At 42.9% G+C, this 22,017-nt stretch overlaps 2 protein-coding genes, 1 long non-coding RNA gene and 1 other non-coding gene across 8 annotated transcripts in view; 2 read left to right on the forward strand and 2 right to left on the reverse strand.

The window, feature by feature from the left end:
* Nucleotides 1–120: 120 nt before the first annotated feature.
* On the forward strand, nucleotides 121–6,295 carry gtf2f2a (general transcription factor IIF, polypeptide 2a). 3 transcript variants are annotated; one of them, XM_031846940.1, is made up of 9 exons: nucleotides 121–248; nucleotides 522–595; nucleotides 878–902; nucleotides 1,144–1,282; nucleotides 2,299–2,358; nucleotides 3,579–3,660; nucleotides 3,836–3,935; nucleotides 4,260–4,403; nucleotides 5,275–6,295. In XM_031846940.1, exons 1-9 carry the CDS (start codon nucleotides 183–185, stop codon nucleotides 5,395–5,397), a joined length of 813 nt encoding a protein of 270 aa, XP_031702800.1. In that variant the 5' UTR covers nucleotides 121–182; the 3' UTR covers nucleotides 5,398–6,295. The 3 variants fall into 3 exon arrangements, with proteins under 3 accessions (XP_031702800.1, XP_031702801.1, XP_031702802.1); XM_031846941.1 differs by lacking the exon at nucleotides 2,299–2,358; XM_031846942.1 differs by lacking the exons at nucleotides 878–902; nucleotides 2,299–2,358 and having other exon boundaries at nucleotides 522–632.
* A 440-nt stretch (nucleotides 6,296–6,735) lies between these two features.
* LOC116383071 (uncharacterized) lies at nucleotides 6,736–9,168 on the reverse strand. 3 transcript variants are annotated; one of them, XR_004212751.1, is made up of 3 exons: nucleotides 9,072–9,168; nucleotides 7,732–8,315; nucleotides 6,736–7,271 (listed from the first exon to the last, which is right to left on the reverse strand). It is a non-coding gene; the product is annotated as an uncharacterized LOC116383071 (long non-coding RNA). The 3 variants fall into 3 exon arrangements; XR_004212750.1 differs by lacking the exon at nucleotides 6,736–7,271 and having other exon boundaries at nucleotides 7,731–7,811; nucleotides 8,121–8,315; XR_004212749.1 differs by lacking the exon at nucleotides 6,736–7,271 and having other exon boundaries at nucleotides 7,731–8,315.
* LOC116383253 (small nucleolar RNA SNORA31) lies at nucleotides 7,560–7,690 on the reverse strand. Its single transcript, XR_004212760.1, has one exon. It is a non-coding gene; the product is annotated as a small nucleolar RNA SNORA31 (small nucleolar RNA).
* Nucleotides 9,169–9,878: 710 nt separating the features above from the next.
* The window catches only part of LOC116382834 (protein TANC1-like), a 34,264-nt gene continuing 22,125 nt past the window's right edge, over nucleotides 9,879–22,017 (forward strand). The window contains exons 1-7 of the mRNA XM_031846193.1: nucleotides 9,879–9,958; nucleotides 10,178–10,282; nucleotides 11,733–11,936; nucleotides 13,789–13,881; nucleotides 15,426–15,556; nucleotides 17,387–17,678; nucleotides 18,381–18,662. Of these exons, the coding sequence (XP_031702053.1) occupies nucleotides 10,207–10,282; nucleotides 11,733–11,936; nucleotides 13,789–13,881; nucleotides 15,426–15,556; nucleotides 17,387–17,678; nucleotides 18,381–18,662 (1,078 nt within the window). The 5' untranslated portion in view covers nucleotides 9,879–9,958; nucleotides 10,178–10,206. The remainder of the gene's footprint in view (nucleotides 9,959–10,177; nucleotides 10,283–11,732; nucleotides 11,937–13,788; nucleotides 13,882–15,425; nucleotides 15,557–17,386; nucleotides 17,679–18,380; nucleotides 18,663–22,017) is intronic.

The following is a 22,017-nucleotide window of genomic DNA, read 5'->3' on the forward strand; positions in this document are numbered from 1 at the left end:
CAGTTCATATATTTATCTGTTTTTATGAACTGCACTTATTGGTCAAAAGTGAAGAAGCTACACACTGATATGAACCTTCGGAGTTGCCATTCTTCTTCTACGCATGCGTGTGGTGTGCGTTGTTAACTACAGTCTACTGTAATCTAACGATTGTTAAACTATCAGAAGCATAATTTTAAAACATGTCAGAGAAAGGAGAAGTGGATTTAACTGGTGCCAAGCAGAACACGGGTGTGTGGCTTGTAAAGGTGCGTATGTACCTTTAAAAAAATAGGATAATGTATTAACTTAAACGGAGCTAAGGCTAACAGCAATGTAGCTTAGCGTTACGGTCGACTGTAGCAGTGTGTTGTAATTCATTAATTGTTAGCTAGCTATAATAAACTGGTCACCACTACTCATCAGATTATTTATTTGACCGTGTAAACGGATAACTCTTATATTGAAGATTATAACTAAAGGTCCCATCGTCAAGGTATGAAACCAGCCCCCGTAAAATATACTCATGTTTCTTCATGCAGGTTCCCAAATATCTCTCCCAGCAATGGGCGAAAGCGACGGGCAGAGGAGACGTCGGGAAACTCCGAATATGCAAGTACGTGAAACAACTGAACACCAATGAAATAACAGAAGCTTTGTTTGTGTGTGAGCTTAAATCAAGCGATAGTAGTCATTGAACAACACGAGACAACTCGTATGGAATGGGAAAAGAGAAATTGTATGTTGATGAAGGATGAAGCAATAGTGTTATTAAATGGTAATACAAGCAATGCTTTTGTTATTCTGCTACTACTGATACATTGGAAATGAAACGTAATACTTTGTTATTCCAGCCAATAAATTAATCCTAATTTTGCTCATTATGTTGATCTCTAAGGAAAGGAAACCAAGCAAAAGCAGAGGTAAGTGATGTTTGAAAGCTGTACCATGCATCCTAGTGATGGACATCTGCCGCCACATACAATGCCACGAAGATAGCCATCCTCATGGTGTAGTACACACGTAGTAATCTATAGTTATACACCATAGTCTGCATTGGAGAAACATGAATTTGTTTATAAAGGCTAAATAGATAACAGTCCGCGATCAGATTCTTCTGTGACGTTTCCTTGATTGATGATTTAATCTCTTCTCTCTTCACAGGTGTCTTTCACTTTGAATGAAGAGCTGACCGTGATCGAGGGCATAGAAGACAAGACGGTGTCGGCGCCTCGCGACCATCCGTTCACCATGCAGACAGTGGGAGGTCAGATGTTGGCGGTCTTCACCGAGACTTCATCGGGTGAGCTTCTGTTTTGAATGTTGAGCCCAGCCGAAGGATGCCGAGTGTTTGCTTGTGAGTGTGTCTGCTGCAAGACGAGACACACATTACATTACAGAGTCCAATGTTGTGTGATGTGAATGATCTGTGAGGTAAGTTCTGTGTGATCGGGGCGGTGGAGGCGCCCGTCCTGCTGCTCTTTGCACAGCTGGCTGTCTTTCCCTTTGCCTGCCCTGCTTGTCTCTGTGTGTTGTGAGCTCTCCACACATTTTTCCCGGAGTGTGAGGTTGTCCACAGACAGAGTACACATAAGAAATGTACTGTGCACAGTGGATAAGTGAACACTCAATGGAAAACGGAAGAGAGCTGGTCTGTTGGAAATGTGTCCGATCTGTGCTTCCATTTCTATGTACAATGTTAATCTAGTTTCCGTGTTTGATCTTATGTCGGTCATTCGTTTGTGCTTTTCACCTTTTTTCAGTCCACTGCCAATCATCTCAGTCGACTGGACACATGATCAGGCACAACGGCCCCGTTCACAATTAATGTAACAGAGATCAAGATCAACACACATCATTGCTGAATTTGGAGTTGATTTTAGTCTGTGCATGTTTTATTTTTTTTGTTTGGTTTGAATTTCACCAGCCCTGTCTGCCCTCCTAATGTGATGTAGTTGTGTTGTTGCTGTGGGTGCTGGTGAGCTTGTGCTACTGTGAGACGGCATCTTACGTGCCGTCTTAGTGTGTGCGTGAGAGTTTTAGGGCTGCACACTTAACTTCATTTGTGCAGCCCAGTCATGGATGTGTGTTTGTGGTGGCACCGGGTATCTGCGCTCGCTTTGTTGTGAGGGCATGCTTGCTTCGCTCATGCGCACGCGCGTGTACTATCCCGAAATGACGCCGGGAAAGCTCTGTGTGATTAAAACGTTTTGGTGTGCAACTAAACCCTGGGTGTGGTTCTTTGTTGTTCGATCTCCTTCCTCCGCCTGCCATCCCACTGTATGTTCATGTTTACCAACCCTCCCTCCCTTCCTGTAGGCCAGTCAGAAGAAAGATCTGATGGCAGCAGCTCAGTTTCGGGGGCGGGGGCAGGTCCAGGTGAGTCCTACGTTTTCGCCAGCGAGTGACAAAGTTGCACCATTGGGAATCAGACACAGAGAGGGTCTGTTATTTTTTTAATTATTATTATTAAATGGGAGTATCACAACAGCAACCCATATACATGCTTTGGAAGATGCATGTATTGGTACCAGAAACCGTAGACACATTGTGGAGCACAGTTCTGCCCTGAAGCATCACACGGGCATCTCTTCTCTGTTTGAGCATAAATTGCACAACTCATATGAAGCTTCTGCACTTCGTTTGCACCATCTTGATTGGAGGATGGAGGAGAGAGTCTGTGGTCAGACACTGCGATGAGTAGAGTGCTTCCTGCTGGTGGTGATGGTTACCAGTCCAGTTGTGACATTGTGAAAGAGAATTAATATCGTGACTGTTTCTAAATGTTAGTTTAGATCTATTCTCTGTACATTAGCACGCTTATATGAGGCAGACTGTCCTGGTCCTTTCTTACCCCTAAACCTTGGAAGGCCAAAGCTCTCATTTGCATACTCACAAGGTATGCAAATGTACAATAGCGTATTTAAAAAAATGATGTTACGTTACTGTCATTGATACTGATTGAAGACTTAATTACAGCATAGAACAGTGTCATTTGGCATAAACCCTCGCTCTGGCTCAAACATTTCACATTCAGTGAGTGAGCCCTGTGGAGGACCCACAGATACCGTTAGTGACAGCGTGACCTCCACTCTGAGCCAGTAGACAGACAGTGTGGCTGGTCTGGAAATAGCCGTGGGAGACAAAGAGGTTATATTATTTTATATATGAATAATTTACAGAGAAAAGGGGCAATTGTACGGAAATTGGGAGACTTTTTGGTGGAGCAAAGAGAAATGCACGGACTGAATTAGAAGTGACTGTGGGATGAATAATAGTAATAGCAGTGAGAGAGGTTCGGTGTGTGTGCGCCAGGGTCAGGTGGTTTGTTGTAGTCCCGTTATGATCGTTATGATGAGTGGAGTTACGGAGTTTCCGAAACCCTCGATCGCTCTGACATAATCCTTTCAACCTGCAGGAGAGAGCCACGGTGGACTGAATTACATTCATATAAATAGGAGTGTATTTACTCATTATCCAGTCAGTCATTCAGTGTCTGCTCTCGCACATGGAACCGATCACCCTTCCTCACTTATGAAGTAAACATGCACTGAAAAAATGCCAGTTGACATTTGTTAATTAGCTGTGCTCTCTTTCAGATAAAGTCGCCCTGGAGGGAGTGGTCGTGCAGAGAGCAGAGTGCAGACCTGCTGTCAGTGAAAGCTACATGAAGCTGAAGAGGTGAGTCTTTATTACTGTTGTGAGTATGTTCTGAACCTGCATGAACGTAGCTTATCATGTTAAGTCTACTTCATGGTGTATGTATGTGTTGACATCTTAATGCATCGTATCACACAGGCGTTACTCAGTGTACACAGCGGATGTCATGTTTAAGTCATTCTCGTCGTCCTGACAGGTTGCAAATTGAAGAGCTGGCCAAGCCCGTCAGGCTGTCCCAACAGCTGGATAGAGTCGTCACCAGCAACTACAAACCGGTGGCCAACCATACTTACAATGTAAGAAATGCGTCCGATGCAGGATTGTCTTGTTTCATTCATCTTAACATGTAACCTGCACATAAAATAGTTTGTGGATGCTTCTGGATAAGCACATGGAAATCTTGTTGCTTGGTTGTCTTACAAATCATGTATATTGTTTGTTTGTTGATGACCCTAGCCATGAACCGTCTATGTTTTTCTACATTTATATATATATTTATATAAATGATACTAAAGAGGGGGAAATATTTAGCATTCTTTAGAAATTACAACTGACTTGTAATGTTGGGTGCAGGCCTGCATGTGTTTGGTGACCTCTGGCTGTTTCACTTTTTGTTTCAGCTCGAGTATGAGCGGAAAAAGAAGGAGGAGGGCAAGAGGGCGAGACTAGACAAACAGCAGGTGTTGGACATGTTGTTTTCTGCTTTTGAGAAGCATCAGTACTACAACATCAAAGACCTGGTGGACATCACCAAGCAGCCTGTGGTAAGACCTAACACCCTGTTTATACTGACTTGAGTTCAGTGTGTACATCGGAGTCATTAAGACTCAATACGACCATGGGGTTGTTGCTTTTTGTCTCTGTGCTACTAGAACTAATTCTAACACTCCTACTGTAACGGGGTTTTCCTCTTAATCAGTGTGCAGTGATTTGATAAAGGAATAAAGTCCAGCTTCGATCCTAGAAAATCTCCCCTCCTCTTTCTTCTCTCTGCTCTGCTGTTTTCCTGCTGTGTTCAGGCTCTCTCAGTCAGCTCTCTGACATTCTTGCGTTTTTGGGGGTCTATCTTTCCCATGATAGCAGAAGCGTCTTCTATTCCCCACCTCTGAGGGGTAAGACAGTAGAAGGGTCTTCTTGTCCTCTGTTCTAACGGGGGGTAGGACCCCTAAGGGTCTATTCAAGAAGTCTGTCCCATTCTCTCGTTGGGGAAAAGCCCCCAACTCTCGCAGTTTTTCTGCTGGTTTTCTGCTGATCTAAGGCTGGCACCTCCTTCAGGTTCATGAGTCCTGCTTTTAGAGCTGACACAGAATGTAACTGGTTTGATCCTGTTCAGAAGAGGAAGGATTGTATAGGTTTTGAGTGACTATTTTATATCAGGCATCTATGCAGTTCATATGGTTAATTACATCTATCATAAATTAAAACAGTGTATATGTTTAATGGTTATACTTTTCTACGATCTTTCAACAATATATAAGACAGATCAAATCATTGTAAACGGTTCTCCGCTATATTTCAACTGGGTTATCTTTATTCTTTTGCACAGCTTTTTCTTGTGAGAACTGTTGATTAAATGATCTTTTTATCACAGAGAATGAGAGCAGTATATTCATCTTTTCCCGTTTTTCCTCTCAGATTTACTTGAAGGAAATCTTGCGTGACATCGGCATCTACAATGTGAAGGGAACACACAAGAACACCTGGGAGCTCAAACCAGAATACCGACATTACCAAGGCGATGAAAAGACTGACGAATAGTTTCTGTCCCTCCTGATTTCCATATATCAGGTCAACCACAGGTTGTATCCTGTTATTTTGTAGACCAGAAGAAACTGCAAGGGGCAACTAATTCAAGCACCGTCTCTCCTGGATGTGTCGTCTGTCACAGCTTCTGTGCACTGGAGGCCTCAGTATATGGATTTAGTTCTACTCATCAGAGGCTCAGGACAGCATTTTACAAAGCAAAGGATGCATTTATGAATGCCGTTTCTTGGCATCGTATTATTTTTTTAATGATGTGGCACATGGGTGCCGAGGTAACGGGTTTAATGGTTAGAGAATAAACGTCAGGATGAAGGATGTGACACAGGTAATAGCTCTCACCACTAACGTGACATGTTTTTAGAGACCTTTTTTAATTTGACTTTGAATCGACAGAATTTTAAGACCAGCACCATTGCTTTAAGTCTTTCCTGCATCTGCACTGTTTTTAAATGGAATGACTTGTGCAATAAATGTTTTTCAACATAATCTTTGTACGACAGCAGCATGACAAACTTCTACAGATATGCAAGTTGTGGAACTACAGAAGACCGTTAACCAGCCACTGCAGGTTTTTGAAATTTGGTTTAAACCATTGGGACTATTAATTGCTCACTTTTTAGCAATTTACTCAACTATCTAAGGCAGTAGTAGCGCTGCTCAAAGACAGTCTTTCTATAGCAGGAGTCCTGATAACTTTCAGAATAAACTCTGTAGAGGAACTGAAAGCAGTGCTTCCCCACTAAATGGCTCCTGAAACCACTATTGCATTAATCAGTACTACATATTTAAGTTGAAATGCTTTTATTTAACCTTTATTCGGGTAACCTTTCGCCGGAGCCCCGGCCATCAGACCTCTGGAGCTTGTCCAGAAAGCTGCAGCTCGCCTGGTGTTCAATCGCCCCAAGTTCTCCCACACAACTTGCCTTCTCCGTTCTCTACACTGGCTACCTGTAAGAGCTCGCATCCAGTTTAAGACTCTGGTGCTAGCCTACAGGGCAGTGAAAGGAACAGCTCCTTCCCATCTCCAGGCCATGCCCTACACCCGCGCCCGACCACTTCACTCTGCTGCCTCGGGGCGACTGGTCGCTCAGAGGTCCCTGCGGCCGATCGCGGCTGTTTTCTGTCCTGGCCCCACAGTGGTGGAATGAACTCCCCACTGACGTCAGGACAGCAGTCGCTGCCCATCTTTCGGCGCAGGCCGAAAACACCTCTTCAAAAAGGCCTACCCTGAGCCTTCCACTTAGCAACTATTGTATTCATACTAGCTTATTGCACTTATTTTCTTATTAGTTTGTGGCACTTATTGCATTCATTTGTTTCTGCACTGTACGTTGGCTCTGGTTTATGCTCTTAGATGCTTGTTTGAGGAAAGGAGATGCACTTATGACTTCTGGTGACCAGTAGTTCTCGCGAAAACCAATGTTGAATACACTTATTGTAAGTAGCTTTGGATAAAAGCGTCTGCTAAATGACTAATGTAATGTATTCCCATTCAAAATCTTTTTCAGCAGAGTCCTGGCCAGCAATGCAGCATAAGATGGTGCACATAAGACTTAAAATCAAAATGGCAAAGAAGTTATTAGAACATTAACTTCAAATGCAACGGCTAACTTCAAACAACAAATTCAGTTTTCAGTAAAGACGTCGGCATTCAAGGGTAAAAAAAAAAAAGTCTTTAATAAACAGACAAAAATGGTGGCATTTTTTCACATTGCATCTCCTGATTCATACTGTTAAGATCAAGATTAATGCTGCTGCCAGACTTCAGAAAATTAGGACAAACATTTAAGTGCATTGCAGTGTTTGTTCGGCATCGGGGGCACAATCGTTCCACCGATCAGATCTCAGTCAGGTGTTTGCCGTTTTTCCTGCAAGAAAATGGAAAAACAATAAGCTACATCGCTGCACACATGTCAGAGAAGGTCATCCTAATTTGGTAAGACATGGCAAAATGCTTTTTATTAGCTTTAAAATAAACAATGTGAAATTGTATTTACAGTACCTATAAACAAACAAGTAAAATGTTTGTATGAATATATAATATTAATGTATTCCATCTTAAATGCAAGAGCAGTGTGGGATACTACTTCAAAACTTCATGGGTGATATTATACATCAACTTGTGACTCTGACCGTTGGCCGTGCACAACACACTCGCATGTATTCCTCAGTTCAAACCGTGCTGCTATAATGTAGCAGTCAGAAAGCACGAGGAAGGTTCAGTTTAGCATCTCTTTGCAAACCAAGAAGCCAAAGAAGCATGCTTCAGGTCTATCAGTGGATGCAAAGTGAAGTCTATTCTTACTGAACAATGCTACAAGTGCTCACCTGCAAAGTATCAGTTCAGACCCAGCATACTCACGAGTCGGTTACAGCTTCTCTGACTTCATCTCCCGAAGCCACATGGACTGGAAAAAGGAAAAAAAAAAAAAAAAAAAAAACTACAATATTACATCCAGCTCATTATTTTAAGTCTATATTACAAACAGATATATTTTGGAATTATCCTCCCACATTCAATCCGAGACGCCATGGGAAAGCGGCGAGCAGAAAGCGCAGGGACATTTAATATTGCATCTGAAATATTAAAAACCCAGGACGTCTCACAGCAGAGAGCCCAGGCTGTCAAAGATGCAGCTCACGACCGAGCTACAGGCTCGATCAGCCAAACAGTGAGACCCAAGCATGCGTCTCTACAAAGAAAACACCTCAAGTACATTTCACACGCGACTCGATGCATGCGGCAGCTGTCCTCTTGTTGGAGCTCCTCTCTCGGACCCATTTTCTCAAGAAATTACACTGCCGTGGCAGATTGTAGTGTTGCAACAGCAAAGTAATGACTGGCAGACTGCCACAGAGTCATCAGCCTCCATCTGGCTCACACAGGTGTCCTCCAAAAGACATTTGATCCGCTAGGAAAACAAGGCAGAAGGAGTTATTTACCAGTACTGCCTAAATAAAAGCTTCTTACTGTTAAATTCAATCTGTCCACATCGTGCACTTTACATATTAATATATCACTACTTGATTTCTGCTGTGACAGATTCAAGAGCATGAAGTTGGTGAAAAAGTTTCAAACTATTGAGACAAAGTAGATCCAGTAACATTAAGGTGTTATGAAGGATAACATTTACGCTAACAGCTAACGTCACATTAGCATAGCTTATTAAATACACTGAGTTAGCATTACAAGGCTAGTACAGGGAAACATTAGTTAAGTTAATGTAACCACCAGCCCATTTAGTGTTACGATACATTAACGAAAATACGTGTCTCAAGTGGCCCTCCGACACCGCGTGATTGATGTAATTAGGGTTAGCTACAAATGGCTAGCATAAATGAGGGCATGGTAGCAACAGTAGCAATGAGGCATTTCCGGTGCTATGCTAAATGGTGTAGCGTTTGTTACAACGTGTCACCAATGCTAAAAAAAACCTGAAGACATGTTTAACGTCCTGTACGATTATTTATTCCGCGAATTTAACAGTCATGTAGCTTAGCTAGCCTAACGTTACGTTATATGAAAGGGATTCCGTCGGCGACACAAAATGGCAACAGCCAACATTAATGTACACGTGTCCACAGAACTATGTTTTACAACTCTAAACGATCCATTACCCGTTACTTTGGGTTCACCCAACAATATATGATGATGGTAATATACTTACAACAGACCATGCCGATGATCAAACTGCTAAAGTTATTTTGCATTGTAACGTTATAGCGATGAGATGTCTTCCTCCTGACGTGTGGTGTGTGGAGCAACGTCGGTGAAAGGACTGAGCGAACTGTAGCTTCCAGCTTAAATAGGTTACCGGTACGGCTCATCGTCGCCCCTTGAGGACAAATATGGAAATTATGTTTACACGGTCGCCCCCTGGTGTTAGGAGGTACCCCCAGTTGGACGTAACCAAACATTATTTTACCGTAATTTATAAGTAAGTGCGCAGGATTAATATGCACTCCGATTTACTATTCTCATAACCCATTCCCCATGTAAAACAATGTTAATTGGTTAAATTCAATTCATTTTTTGCAAGGCTTCCGTGTAAATGTAGATTATTTGTTCTAACATCTAGAAAATTCTACTGTTTCAAAGGAAAAAGCTTTTTGAGATGAAAAATGAATGGGGATTTCCCTTAGAATGTACACAGACAGACACGCTTTTATGACCTCTCTTCTTTAAATGTCAGTTTGATGCAGGAATGTTAAAATGCTATTTCAGCCAATGATGGAAAGTATAGGAGTCGTCAACATAGTTTCATTATTATTATTATTATTTTCTTTATTATTATTATTGTTATTTGTGGTGTTATAGCAGTAGCAGTGTGATTAAAAACAATGAAGATCAAAAAAGAAAAGAAAAGCCCAACGTGGAAGGCGAACAAGCGCGTGAATTATGCGCGCGCCCGGCTCCTCTTCTTCCATACTGTGAGTTGACTGAGGAGGAGGTGCAGCACTTCTAAACTGGACTCCGCGAGTTTAAATGGTCTTCCATCCGCTCCGTGCGGATTTACGAGAAGACATGCAGGCATCAAAGAAGACCTAAGAGCAGGTAAGTAGAGTTAATAATGTCTTATGTGTGACCACCTTTATGTGTGCTAATGATTAAAATGTAAATACATTACTCGTTGTCTTGGTCTCAGAAAACACCAATTAAAACAGCTTCTTCTTCAGCAGTTGAACTAAGAACTAACTGTGTGTGTGTGTGTGTGTGTGTCCCCTGAATAACGTGCTACTAATTCTAATTAACATTTGGCTTAATCTTCCACAGGCAGTAGACAGTGAAGCAACAGCCCAGCTATGTTCAGAGCAGTGTTTGGAAACAAGAGAGAGGGAGGAGGAAAACGAGGAGAGAAAACTAAACAGAGACACCCAGGTAAGAGCCAAATCACTGAAAACTACCTGTGTAACACAACTGTGTCAGCCCAATAACAAGCCAAAACTGCACCTTTCCGCTTGTATCGTAATTTCATTTGTATCACAGTTTATATCATTTTGAGACTGCATTTCTCACCCTGATCACAGATATGAGATGTATCTGATGTTGGACACATTGGCTCTTGCATTTTTTTAATGGCATTATTCAGGTTCTCTTGGGTGATTTCAGTAGAGCCATTTCAATTAACCTAATTCATCAGTGTGTTCTGTCCTTCACACAGTGTCCCGCTGCTTGCAATTAAAGTGTGTCAGGAGGAGTTAGAGTGGGTTAGGCAAACATCCTGGCCTACTAAAAACATACTGCATTTCTCGGGAATTTGTGAGCGGGCCACGAGTGAATGAGACAAATCTGCGTACCTGTTATGAAAGAGTAGTACTTGCCGTAAACAAACTGAACGTTTTGCACTAATGTCAGTGAAATGCGCACTTAAGGGTGTGCTGAGCAACCAGAACGTTTAGCTGTTTAACAGGAGCTACGATGTGTGTGTCGTTCACAGGGAGAACTTGTCAACTCGCTGCAGTTCAGAGGAGATTTTGACTGCACAGTGGAGATGGATGAACACAAGTAGAGCTCAGTATTAGCGCAACCATGCTGCGCATTAATATTTGATAATGTGCTGCTCTGGGAGGCAGGAGCAGAGAGGAACATAGAGAACTGTGTCAGTCTCATTAAAAATGATATAGTATGTTTACAGACTCTGATCATTTGCCGAGAGATATCACTCCTTGTCAAAAGCATATCATGAAAGCTTTCAGGGCTGTGATCCTTTATATCTTTTAGGAATTATGCAACAGCATGTGAATTTTTAGCATTAGGTGGTGGACCTCTGAGTCCTTGTTTTGCTCAAGGTAATAACTGCAAAAAAAACGGTCTCATAAGAAAAAAAGTAAGTGAATGTGAAAGACTGAATTATTCCACAGGGAAAACTACTGCGATCTGCTACAACCAATATAAGTGGCAATGCAGCCTCGGTAAGCACCTGGCTGTGTGAGTTCTCATGCGTAGTGGTTATTAAAATACACAGGACGAGGCCCAATGGCTGCAGTACGAGTGGAGATGAAAATTATTTGAATATTTAATTGAAATATAATAAGTGTTGCCTCTTTATTGAGTGTGATCCCATTTCTTTTAATAGATGTTCTGGCATTGCCAACTTTCCATTACCTCATTCAGCAATATGCCTCCAAGACAAGATATGTTCGCTCTGTCGCGGCCTTATGTGAGACATATTTAAAACTGCTCTGTCTGCAATATGTTAAACCCGCTGCGCAGTCACAGTTCTGTTGAATCAACTCTGCCTTTGTAACTCTTCTAAATGATGCCTCTTGAACTGTAACACTTGTCCTTCTCTATATTTTCTCTGCACACTCCCATCTCCTCCACGTAGGTAGTGAGGTGTACGCTCACAGCGCCTTGCAGAGGGGTAGTGGCGGCCGTGCCGCATGCCTCCAGGACCACGACAGCGGCTACACTGAAAGGCGAGGGAAACTGAGGAGGCTGACCAAAGGCGCGTCCATTTCTCTGCCCTCCTCCCCTCTTCTGCCTCGCCAGGCCGATATAGTTCCCTCCCAGTCGTGCATCAAGTTTACAGGTGGGTTAAATTGAAATAGCAGCAATAATGAGAACAAAGCAGGGGCTCAATACGAACAACTGAGAATGACTAGAAGCTGTGCATCAGGGAATAGCTGCAGAAATAGCAGAATGCTTTGATGGGTTGGTTTGCCTTGATTAGCGGAGAGCTTCTGTGCGTTCAGCTGCTCCATACATGTGACAGCAAATGCAAGAGCATACCGACCGAACCCCCAGGGCTCAAAAAATATGTGACAGATTGTCAGAGTAAATGATTAAACAAGATAACTTAAGGCAAGGAAGCCCAATTAGGTAGGTTGATTTTTAGATATACTTATAGTTTGGATCTGTTCTAAATAAAATAGTCCCAATCAAAGACAACTCTTTTGACAAAATAAATTGAATTTGAACTCAATGTCCATAGCTTTGTTCCTTTCTTTTTTAAATATGTTTATACATACAAATATTTTTCACATTTTTACATAATCTTTACCTGAGTGGCAGGTTAAACGACACGTCGACTGTCGTGTCCATCACACGTGGTGCTGTAGATGCAGCCATGCAAATGTGCCGTGATACGTTTTAGCTGAGAGCTGGCTTGCGGTGGGAGACATACGCCATACTCGTTTGATTCCTGCAAAGAAACCCCTGACGCCATTGTCATTTTTCATGTCGATCAGTCAACTGTTGAATAAACTGACAACAACAAAATGAAACTCTGCAGGTACATCATTCTGCACAGTGAAGGTCTGGAGTGGGGGACTTTTCCAGTTTCATTTAAAAGCATCTTCTACATTAAAAAAGAAAAAAAATCAAATGTAATAGTCTACAATGCACATGCTGCTTTGCGAATGTTTCATTATTTAATTGAAATAACACATTTTTAAAACATCGATGGGCACATTACTATTTTGTTATTCATAAAGTCAAAACGGTAAAAATCACAAAGATGTTATTTACTGTTGAAACATGTTTTGTAACAATTATAGCATGAAGTACATGTCATAAATAATAATTGTGCTATTTTAAAGAGCAATGACCTAAAAAAGGTTCTGTGACATTTGTAATCATTTAAACTCTCGTACCTGTTGGACAAAAAAAACAAAGTAAACAAGCCTTGCCTTACCTTAAAAAGAGCACAAGGTGGCAGTGTCCCACAGCAAGTACAACCATTCAGAAAAAAAGGCGCTGTTACGTTTTCATTGCATGCAGAACTGCCTTTATTTTTCCCCAGTACACTGAACGCACATGACAAGGGAAATTACAGCGAGTAATGATAAACGCTGCCATGGACTGGGTGTCACTGGTGGTTGTGCAGCATCAAATATTAAACTGTGTGTGAATTCAACAGTATTTCCACATGCGTGATTCAAACGGTGAGTAACCTTGAGTGTAGGGGTTCAGTACATTTCAGTGTTCCCAAACATCTCATCCTCCTGAATGATCTCCAGTCCTAAAGAATCTGCGCTTACCAAGAACCCCTCAGATGTTGTTGCATAAATTGAGACACACCCACACACATCAATATGTGTGCACCGCTGTCCCTGCCACACACACACACACACACACACACACACACATTAGCAGTGTTAATATATTATAGATAAACCCCCACGGTACAGTGAACAGTGTACTGTTTGCATGCATTGCTCGCACTCTGTGCATACTGCTTTATCCTCCTGGGACACAATTCAAATTCTGCACCACAGATCTCATCTGGGGTGGCTTAATCTCTCTCTCTCTCTCTGTCTCTCTCTCTCGCTCTCTCTCACTTTCTTTCATATCCCTCCTTATCTCCACCCTCAATCCCTCCCTCTCTCCCACCCTGCCTGCTGTCCCTCCCTCTCCCGTCTCCGTCTTTGCTGTGGCCAAAGGACGGGTAAGGGAGCTGGAGGATGTGTATGGCTTTCCCAACGCGAGAGAACCTCTCGTCTTTGCCTCGTGCCGTGGCAGGACAGACTGCAGAGGTGAGAACAGCAGTGTGTGGGAGTGTGTTTCGCGTCATTTCTGTTTTTCCAGGTATTGATCAGTGAAGCTGAATGACAATGAATGTGGCAGAGGTGAGTGAATGACGAGATACAAGAGGCAATGAGTGTGTGGCTGTGTTTGAATGACATCCAAAAGGCTTTGCATTAAGTTTTCCATTTCAGATGAATGTAGGGGCAGTGATGGTTTGATGTATTTTGTATATTCATGTGTTTAATTGAGAGTGGATTTGTTTTAACACAGTTTCTCCTGAGTCCCTGCCCTGACTTCTCTGCATGCTGCTTGCGAAGTTAGATTAAAGCAATAACGGTGCAAATACCCACATCTCAGCCAGCTTTCTTTATGTATTTGACCAGAGGGTTATCCTTAGGCTAAACTGATTTTATGAGGCATCTTCTATCCCGGTTGCCAGGCACCTCTCAGCTTTCCGTTTCCAATGGCAACTGCTGGGTGGTTTGATGAATAGTACTGGACATTCAGTGTGCCCTCATGTTACTCCAGATTGTTTCTCTGTGCACTGCTGACTAAATGCAAAGTTTTCTCTCCTCCCCCTCTCTGAAATACCCATCCAGCCTTCCTACAAGTCTTCAGCAGCTTTTCAAGCTGTGAAGTGAAAAGAGTATCGACAGAGGCTAGAACTCGGCCACTTTATGGAACAAAAGTGACCAGGCTGCCTCTCAAAATTGACCTTGATCCTCTGATGGCTACGGCTCCCGTTTGAACATACTTTGAATGTTGAATGCGATGTGATGCAGTGGCTTTTAAAAAGGAGAGAGTGAGCCAGCAAGGCAGAATGAGCAAGAATCCGTGGAGGGAGTGCGAAATGAATGTCTGAACGCAAAGATGTTTGTGAGGAGGAGTGAGCTGTTCCTGTAATCCGTGATGTCCTGTCATCCTGTTTACATGCCTACTCAATATGCATGTTAGTCAGCTGATAACGGCACATAGGTGAGGCGTGAGAACGGAGGGCTGTATTGCTCAGCTGTGCGAAGCACAGAGATGCGCAAACTATCAAAGCCTTGCTCTGCAGAGGTGAGCGCGGACCTGAGAGGAGCTGGGGTTGGAGGTCAAAGCATCGGGGGAGCCTTTAAACAGTGATAAATGAATGCAGCACATGGCCGGTGTCAGCCCGATCTCTCCTGGAGCAACAGGGAAGGCAGAGCCAAGGCACTCCTTCGTTCTGCTCTGCTCTCATTGAAATTCGCAACCCGTCTCTTAAACCGAGAGCACCTGGCAGGCGTGTGCACGGGCAAACTCACAACCTCACACAACCCCCTCGCTGCTGCCTCAACCGGGGTGACTGGAAAGCCACAGTCTTTGCATTCATAATCAGGGCAGCTGGGGCTGTGCTGACCTGTGTGGATGCCGACATCTCTCGCGGTTCACTGTAGTGATGCTGCTGGGCGGGAACCTCACGAGCGAGCTGAGCTGAAACGAGAGGTTCGGTTGGATGACACTCTCATCTGGCCTGCCGTGTTTCATTCTGCTTGTTAATCCGTGTGTCCTGAATGTGTACTTTTTCCAGACCTCCACGTGGAGCCTCAGCCGGGCTCCTCCCTTTCTACCCAGGAACTGATGACCAGACTATGCTTTTTATTGGGAGAAGCAACGCCTGGCACTGCTAGCTCTCCAATGGAGGACAGGAGGGAAAAGAAGGTAGGGCAGCTTATCGATTTACTGGGCCCTTGCTGTCATAGAAAAAGGCGACGGATGGTTTATCAAACAACCTGCTTTTTTTTTTTTTTTTTACTGCCCTCACATTGTCATCAGGATCTTAGTTTATTTTTAAACATTAAAAATGATTCGTTGATTGTTATTTTAAATTGAGCTAAGTGCAACGAAACATTGCGTGAAATACTATGCGTGATTTCACCATTTGGAAAATGGATCGATATGTATTTTGGAACGTTATTGTGTTGCTATGCTTCCACAGGGCTCCATGTCTCTACTCAGAGCCCCATCACTTTAACCCCTCTGTATGTGTGTGTTATTGCATGTGCTCATGCCTCTCCATCTCTATGCCTTTGCATTGCTCAGCCGTGGCCCATTTTCTCAGCCTCATTCCACCACCTGAGCTCCAGATTCATTCAGTTTCACAGCGATAGCGAGGCTCATATGAGGAATGTGGGTTGTCCTGGCTAAGATAGATGAGTCTGTGGTATAAAGGGAATAACAGTGAGCCGTTTCAACTCTGCTGCCTTGTCTCCCTTACGGTCTCTGTGTTGCAGAAATGTTGCATCAGTAATGAGGAGACCTGAAATGCATGTGATCAAACTACAATGATGAGGATTATTTAAAAACAAAAACAACACTACTTTTTTCTTAGAAAACATGTCCATTTGTTAACGAAAATGTCTTAAGAGGCTGTGAGACGATTTTCTAACTCTTCTGAACGTTTTGACCGGGCTCATTTACCGCTGGGAAAAGGTCGCATACATTAATCAATGTCAGCAGGTATTTAAAATATTCTTAAAGTGAAAAATGCCTCTTTATGGTAAATGATAATAATAATAATGGTAAATACTGTACATTAAAATATATGTAACACATGTGTGCAAAAGATGGGGTTTCCTCCTCTAAGAGAAACACAATGGAAAAGAAAATACATAATGTAACATGATTTATTGCAGGGTAGGTTACAATATGTTGTTAAGATGTACGTGTTATTATGTATATGTAATGTATTCATTCTCTTAACTCTTGAAAAGTGGAGAAGGCTCTTTATCAATATATGATACTGTAGAGATGGATCATTTCTCTTTTTTTTTTTCAACCTGGTTCTTATTTTTGTTGTTTTTCTTCACTATGATTTTAGTTTGTTGCTTCACTGTAAAGCTATCCACGCAGTGAGTCCAAGTATCGATCCAAAAAACACGCAGCTAACTAAAAAAAACAGCTAAAGCATGTCCTTTTAACACAGTAACACACACTGTAATGCTCCAATGTCATTTCCCATTTCCTAAAACTTGCATATATTGTGGTATTATTCTATCCAGGCAGTCTGATGCTGTGTTCATTGGATTTTCCCTACTTAAAATACATCCTGTCACCTGTGAAAAAAATGTTCACATTTCACTTCGTGAAATCAGCCCCGTGTGGAGCAGCAGAATGTGTGTACAGTGACTTAGACAGTAAATTATAAATGTCTACAGCGAGTGAGTTAGTCTTGAACGCAGCAAGCACTCGGCATGAAAAACTGGGAAAATGACAGCCAGGATGGAAATAAATGGAATTATCCTTTCAATCCCCATCTGCGTGTACACACAAACATACTTGGTCACACAAAAAAAACACTGTCATGCAGAGTGGAGTACTGTTAAAAAAGGGTGCCAACTGACACTGCAGATTTACGACACTTTTATGATAAAAGAATATCCCTTAGTTATTTCTCTTTCTTGATCAGGTTAAGTCTTCCCCTGTGATTCTCCACACATCCTAACTTTATGTCCTTGTATCAATATATTTCTGCTCTTCGTTTCTCTCCAGTGTGATACCTCTGCCCAGGGGGAGAGTCCCAGCTCCACTCTCACCTGCAGCACTGCCTCCCCCTGTTCAGAGAGCCCCTCCTCCACCCTGAGCACCAGTGTTGGAGGCCAGCCTTTGCCCCAGCCGTTGCCCATAACTTCACCCCACTGCAGCTCCAGCACCAGCCCCAGTGGAACCCTCTCCGACACGGTACCCAGCTCTGCCCCTTGTCCGGCTCCTGGACCCATCAGTCCCGGGCCTCCTTCTCAAAGCCCCACCTCCACCCTGGGGAGCAAGGACAGTGGAATCATAGGTGAGGGAGTTGCTGCTGTGTATCTGTTGGAAATCCTGGCCAGGTTTTCAAATGGTGTCTATCCACAATGTGCGAGTTCAGATTTGTTTTGTAGGCGAGGTGGAGCATGTCCAATACCGAAGCCCAGCCATGCATAGATGTTAAAAAAAGAGATTGTGCTCAAACTGGCCTATTCAACTCAATGTGGAACCGATTACCTACACCTTACTAAATGGTGATAGGAAGTTAGACGCAACATGACTAACTTTTAAGTCCTTGTCAAATGTGTACCCCTACCCCACAGATAGCTTCTCCATGTTGCCTCAAGGTTTCAGCTCCCTCCTGTCAAATCTGGGACACTGCTGTCTTTGTTGCTTATGGGTCTGATTCTCTTAAAATAGGACACTTTTTTCTCCCCAAATAGAGTTTGTATTTATAGTTAAATACAAAAGTGCAGAAGGTGCATCAAATACGATAAAACTCGTTGATTGATGAATTTTGAGTGTAAAGCTGATACAGTAGTTTGTTGTATTTTATTGTTGATTGAGTGAATGAGATTCGTTGAAGTGGAAGGAAATGCTTAATTTGGGGTTTTTAGTCAATTTTTACTGAGAACAAAATGCAAGTAAGCAATTGCATGCCATATGTTCTTCTTCAGAAGTGGGATTTTGTTTTTCTTTTCGCTGCCTTACTTAGCCTAACCTATATTTTCTTGCGGCTCAGCAACCACCACTAGCTCTTCTGAGAATGAGGAGCGCAGCGCCTCCAGTGAGGTTCTGACTAAGGATGAAGGCCCGGGGGGCGGTGCTGGTGTAATGGGCTATGCAGGTGGGGACCGCCAACCCGGACCAACCAGGGACACTCTGACCACCCAACCAGATGAGGCCTTACCTAGAACTGACATCATGGAGCCCAGGACTCCACCAGCACCGAAAAGACCCCTCCCACTGCACCACATACACATCACTTCCTCCCTTGCGATGCCCCGTCCCAATTCAGTGGCAGGTACGTTTACCTTTTCTTATGTGGTCACCTGTTGAATGAATATTCTTTTGCCTGTTGGCTTAGCTTAGCGTGAAGACTGAAGGGAAACAGCTCGCTTGGCTCTGTCCAAAGGGGAAAAAAAATCCTCTATAGCTCGCTAATTAACCCATTATATTTCCCCTTGACTTGCCATAACCTTAAGGTTGCCAGTCAACCAGCGGGGAGGAGACTCCAGGAAGTCACCGCTCCCAGCCAAGAAATAGTCCCACACATAAACCTCTGTGAAACTACATGTTCTATGTCGTTTTTATATTTCTACTTTTGTACGGAGTGTGATTGAGCTGCTAAAGCCTGAATTGTTTTGTAGATGAAGTAGGTTAATGAGAGTATGAATGTGACAGCTGTGACCCGGCTGATTAATTAATGGACTGATAAATATTGACTGAATGGCAGATTGATTGAATTGATGTTTGAGAGAGAGAGTCTAATTTGCAAGATCTCTGTGATGCAGAGCTAAACTTCATTGCACTGTGAGTCGGTGCTCTACTTACCACTGAAGCTGGATGCACACAGTGAGCGGGACCAGTTAAATGTCCTGGGAGGCCTCCAGTTGTCATAAAAATATCCCCCTCCCTCTACAGTCACGATCTTTGCTAGTGCACAAGGCTCTTTTTCTTCCCTTAGATGTCAGTTAATTTGTGGTGGGAGCAAAAGAAGAGATTCCCTAAGGAGTGGATTCACAGTAACACCTGCCAGTTTCTTCTGTCAGCTGGTGCTTTCATTTAGGCACCCTTGATGAAATTCAGAATAAAGATGAAGCTAGCTACAGAGCACTGTAGCCGCCAAGATTTTACTCCACATTCAAGAAACATTTGATAGAGGAGCGGTATATAAATTATGATATCCATTTAAGAATATTAACATTTTTATTTTTCCCGCATGACAAATATATTTGTTATAGCAGCAATATTATCCTGCTACAACAAAGAGAAACAGGCGACAAATAATTAATGAATGGAGGTTTTATAAACATATTATCCAGTACTTTCAATTGTATGGCTGTCTTAGAAAATGTATGACGTATTTTGCATAATGCAATTGTAGCAACATTAACAGCAGCAGAACATCAAGATATATTTTTCAATTGCAGATGATTAGGACTAATTTTCAAATTATTCAATGCATAATTTAAAGTCTAAAATAAATGGTGGTTCCATCACCTTTTAGTTCCTCACTGTCTGTTCTCATTAACAGCCTCATAATCAGAATGGATGGAATGGATGGAAGTGGCTCGTGCTCTCAAAGTTTCCTGAGAAAAACGAGGATTGTTGCAAGCACAGGGATACGAAAGGTATAGTCCAAGACAGTTTGCAGAGTATAGAATAGAAGTTACCTGCTTCATCAGCACCCCAGTGGGCTGAAACTGGGGCTTTTTTGGCAAGAAGCGTTGTGCAGTGTGATGGCTGTCGGCAGATAGAGTGGTAAGGTAAGGTATAGGTGAGGTATTTTTCTTTGAGAGCCAGTCAGAGGCTGAAGGTGCATCAACTGCAGATATGATGTGTAGTGTAGTCCAGTGTTTGCCTGCATGGTATTGAAATTAGCAAGTGTCTTAAACATCGCTATAATGTGACGGGTCAGGGCCACTGGCCTATAAGGGCACTGGTGCATCCTGTTTTCAATAATGGGACAATGCAGCCCTCCCATCTCCAAATTCAAGTTAAAGGATTACTTTGGGAACTACAGTACGCGTATTCGCCTGAAAACGGGGGGGGGAAGCTAGCCTGACTCTGTCCAAGGGTAACAGAATTTGTTTAACTCGTACAAAATGGCAATACACTGTACGGTAAGTTTTTTGCTAGTCCCAGCCGAGAAATGGTGTGGCATATAACCGGAAAATGGTGAATTGTTTTTGCACTTTGTTTTTTGTCCGTATTAAACAAACAAGATATTACATGTTCATCAGTGAGCTTTAGAGGTGCTGGTAGGTGGATTGTGTTACCTTTGGACAGAGCCCGTCTAGCTAGTTCCCCGGTTCCGGTCATTGTGCTTAAGCTAAGCTTAGCTTATCAAGTGCTAGTTGAAGCCTTATAGCGGACAGACATTAGAGTAATATTGATCTTTTCATCTAACTCTCCGCCAGAAAGAGAATATGGGCATTTCCCAAAAATGTCTCACAATTCCATTAAGTTTGAAAAGGTTGTGTAGAATCAGTGCATGCTGGGTTGCTCATGAGGGACTGGTGCTACCAGGCATGCTGGAAGCTTTGGCCAGGGCTGCGGAGTTGACCTTTAAAGTGTTGAATGATCAACAGGGGTTGGAGGGTAATCAACCACACTCATCAGCAACGGACATAAAGGCAGGTCAAGCAGTGAGTGTGGTGGACAGGGGTCCCATCAGGCTGGATTGTCAAGGGTGGAGGGATGAGCGCATCCTTGGTCCACTCAGCCAGTTGGCCTGTCTCTTTAGCCAGCGAGCTCTCTCATCCCACTCCACAACTCCTTCACACTGTTTTGCTGCAGACTGCTCTTCGTCCTCTCACTGTGGATGTTCTTTCAATTCTCCGCTACAGCTCTTGCTTGACAATAAGGGTAATTTCTTCCACGTCCCCTCTACTAAAAGCCCTTTTCTACCTGTTGAAAGGGATTTCATGTTTGCAGTGTGCCAGGGTTTATTACTTGCTTGGCCCCGATCTTTTTTTCTATCAGCATAATTGTGGTGTTCACGCTGTAATTGATTTGTCTTGCATCAGGGCGCCCCTCATTGTCCAGTAATACTCCACAGAGCAGGTCCCATGTGCTCTTGAAAGCCCTGCAAATTATAATATGGCCTCAGTAGCTTAACACCACTTTCTCACTCTGCTGCTGCAGACTGATGGCCACACGCAGGGATGCTACATGCAATAGAATAGGATCTGATTGGCCAAAGTGTTGGAACTGTATGTACCGCAGTTCAGCTTGTCTTTCTCCCTGTTCTAAATAAAAAAAGAGGGTGAAACTGTCCTGTATTACACTATTTAGTGAACATGAAATGTCAGTCGAGAGAGCATAAACAGATTTCATGTTGTGTGGCTCACATCTGAGTGTTTGGTGATTTGTCATGATGAAGGATGCTTAAAGACGTTGCTGGCCAGCATCTTCTGGCCGAGACCGTAATTGCTGTTTTAAAGCTTTAAGCTCATAACAGCTCAGCGATGTGTTGCAGCTCCCTCAGATGCTCTGAGATTATCAACGACTGCATTTAACATGTACAGTACATGATTATAGTAAATGTTAGGTCATCGTCTGTCCAGGGACTGCACTTTCCTGCTTCATTAGTCTATCTACAGAATTTCATAGTTGAGTGCAACGCTGCCTTTTTTTTTCATCCCACTCTTAGG

This window comes from Anarrhichthys ocellatus, unplaced genomic scaffold (assembly GCF_004355925.1).
Source record: "Anarrhichthys ocellatus isolate YVR2014 unplaced genomic scaffold, GSC_Weel_1.0 scaffold6, whole genome shotgun sequence".
Classification (NCBI taxonomy): Eukaryota; Metazoa; Chordata; class Actinopteri; order Perciformes; family Anarhichadidae; genus Anarrhichthys; species Anarrhichthys ocellatus.

What these genes read in the sequence shown, in the direction of transcription:
- gtf2f2a (XM_031846940.1), top strand. Translation starts at nt 183, where the DNA reads ATGTCAGAGAAAGGAGAAGTGGATTTAACTGGTGCCAAGCAGAACACG. An exon ending in AGCTACATGAAGCTGAAGAG is followed by an intron (nt 3,661 to 3,835) that starts GTGAGTCTTTAT and finishes TCGTCCTGACAG; the next exon opens with GTTGCAAATTGAAGAGCTGG. An exon ending in ACATCACCAAGCAGCCTGTG is followed by an intron (nt 4,404 to 5,274) that starts GTAAGACCTAAC and finishes TTTTCCTCTCAG; the next exon opens with ATTTACTTGAAGGAAATCTT.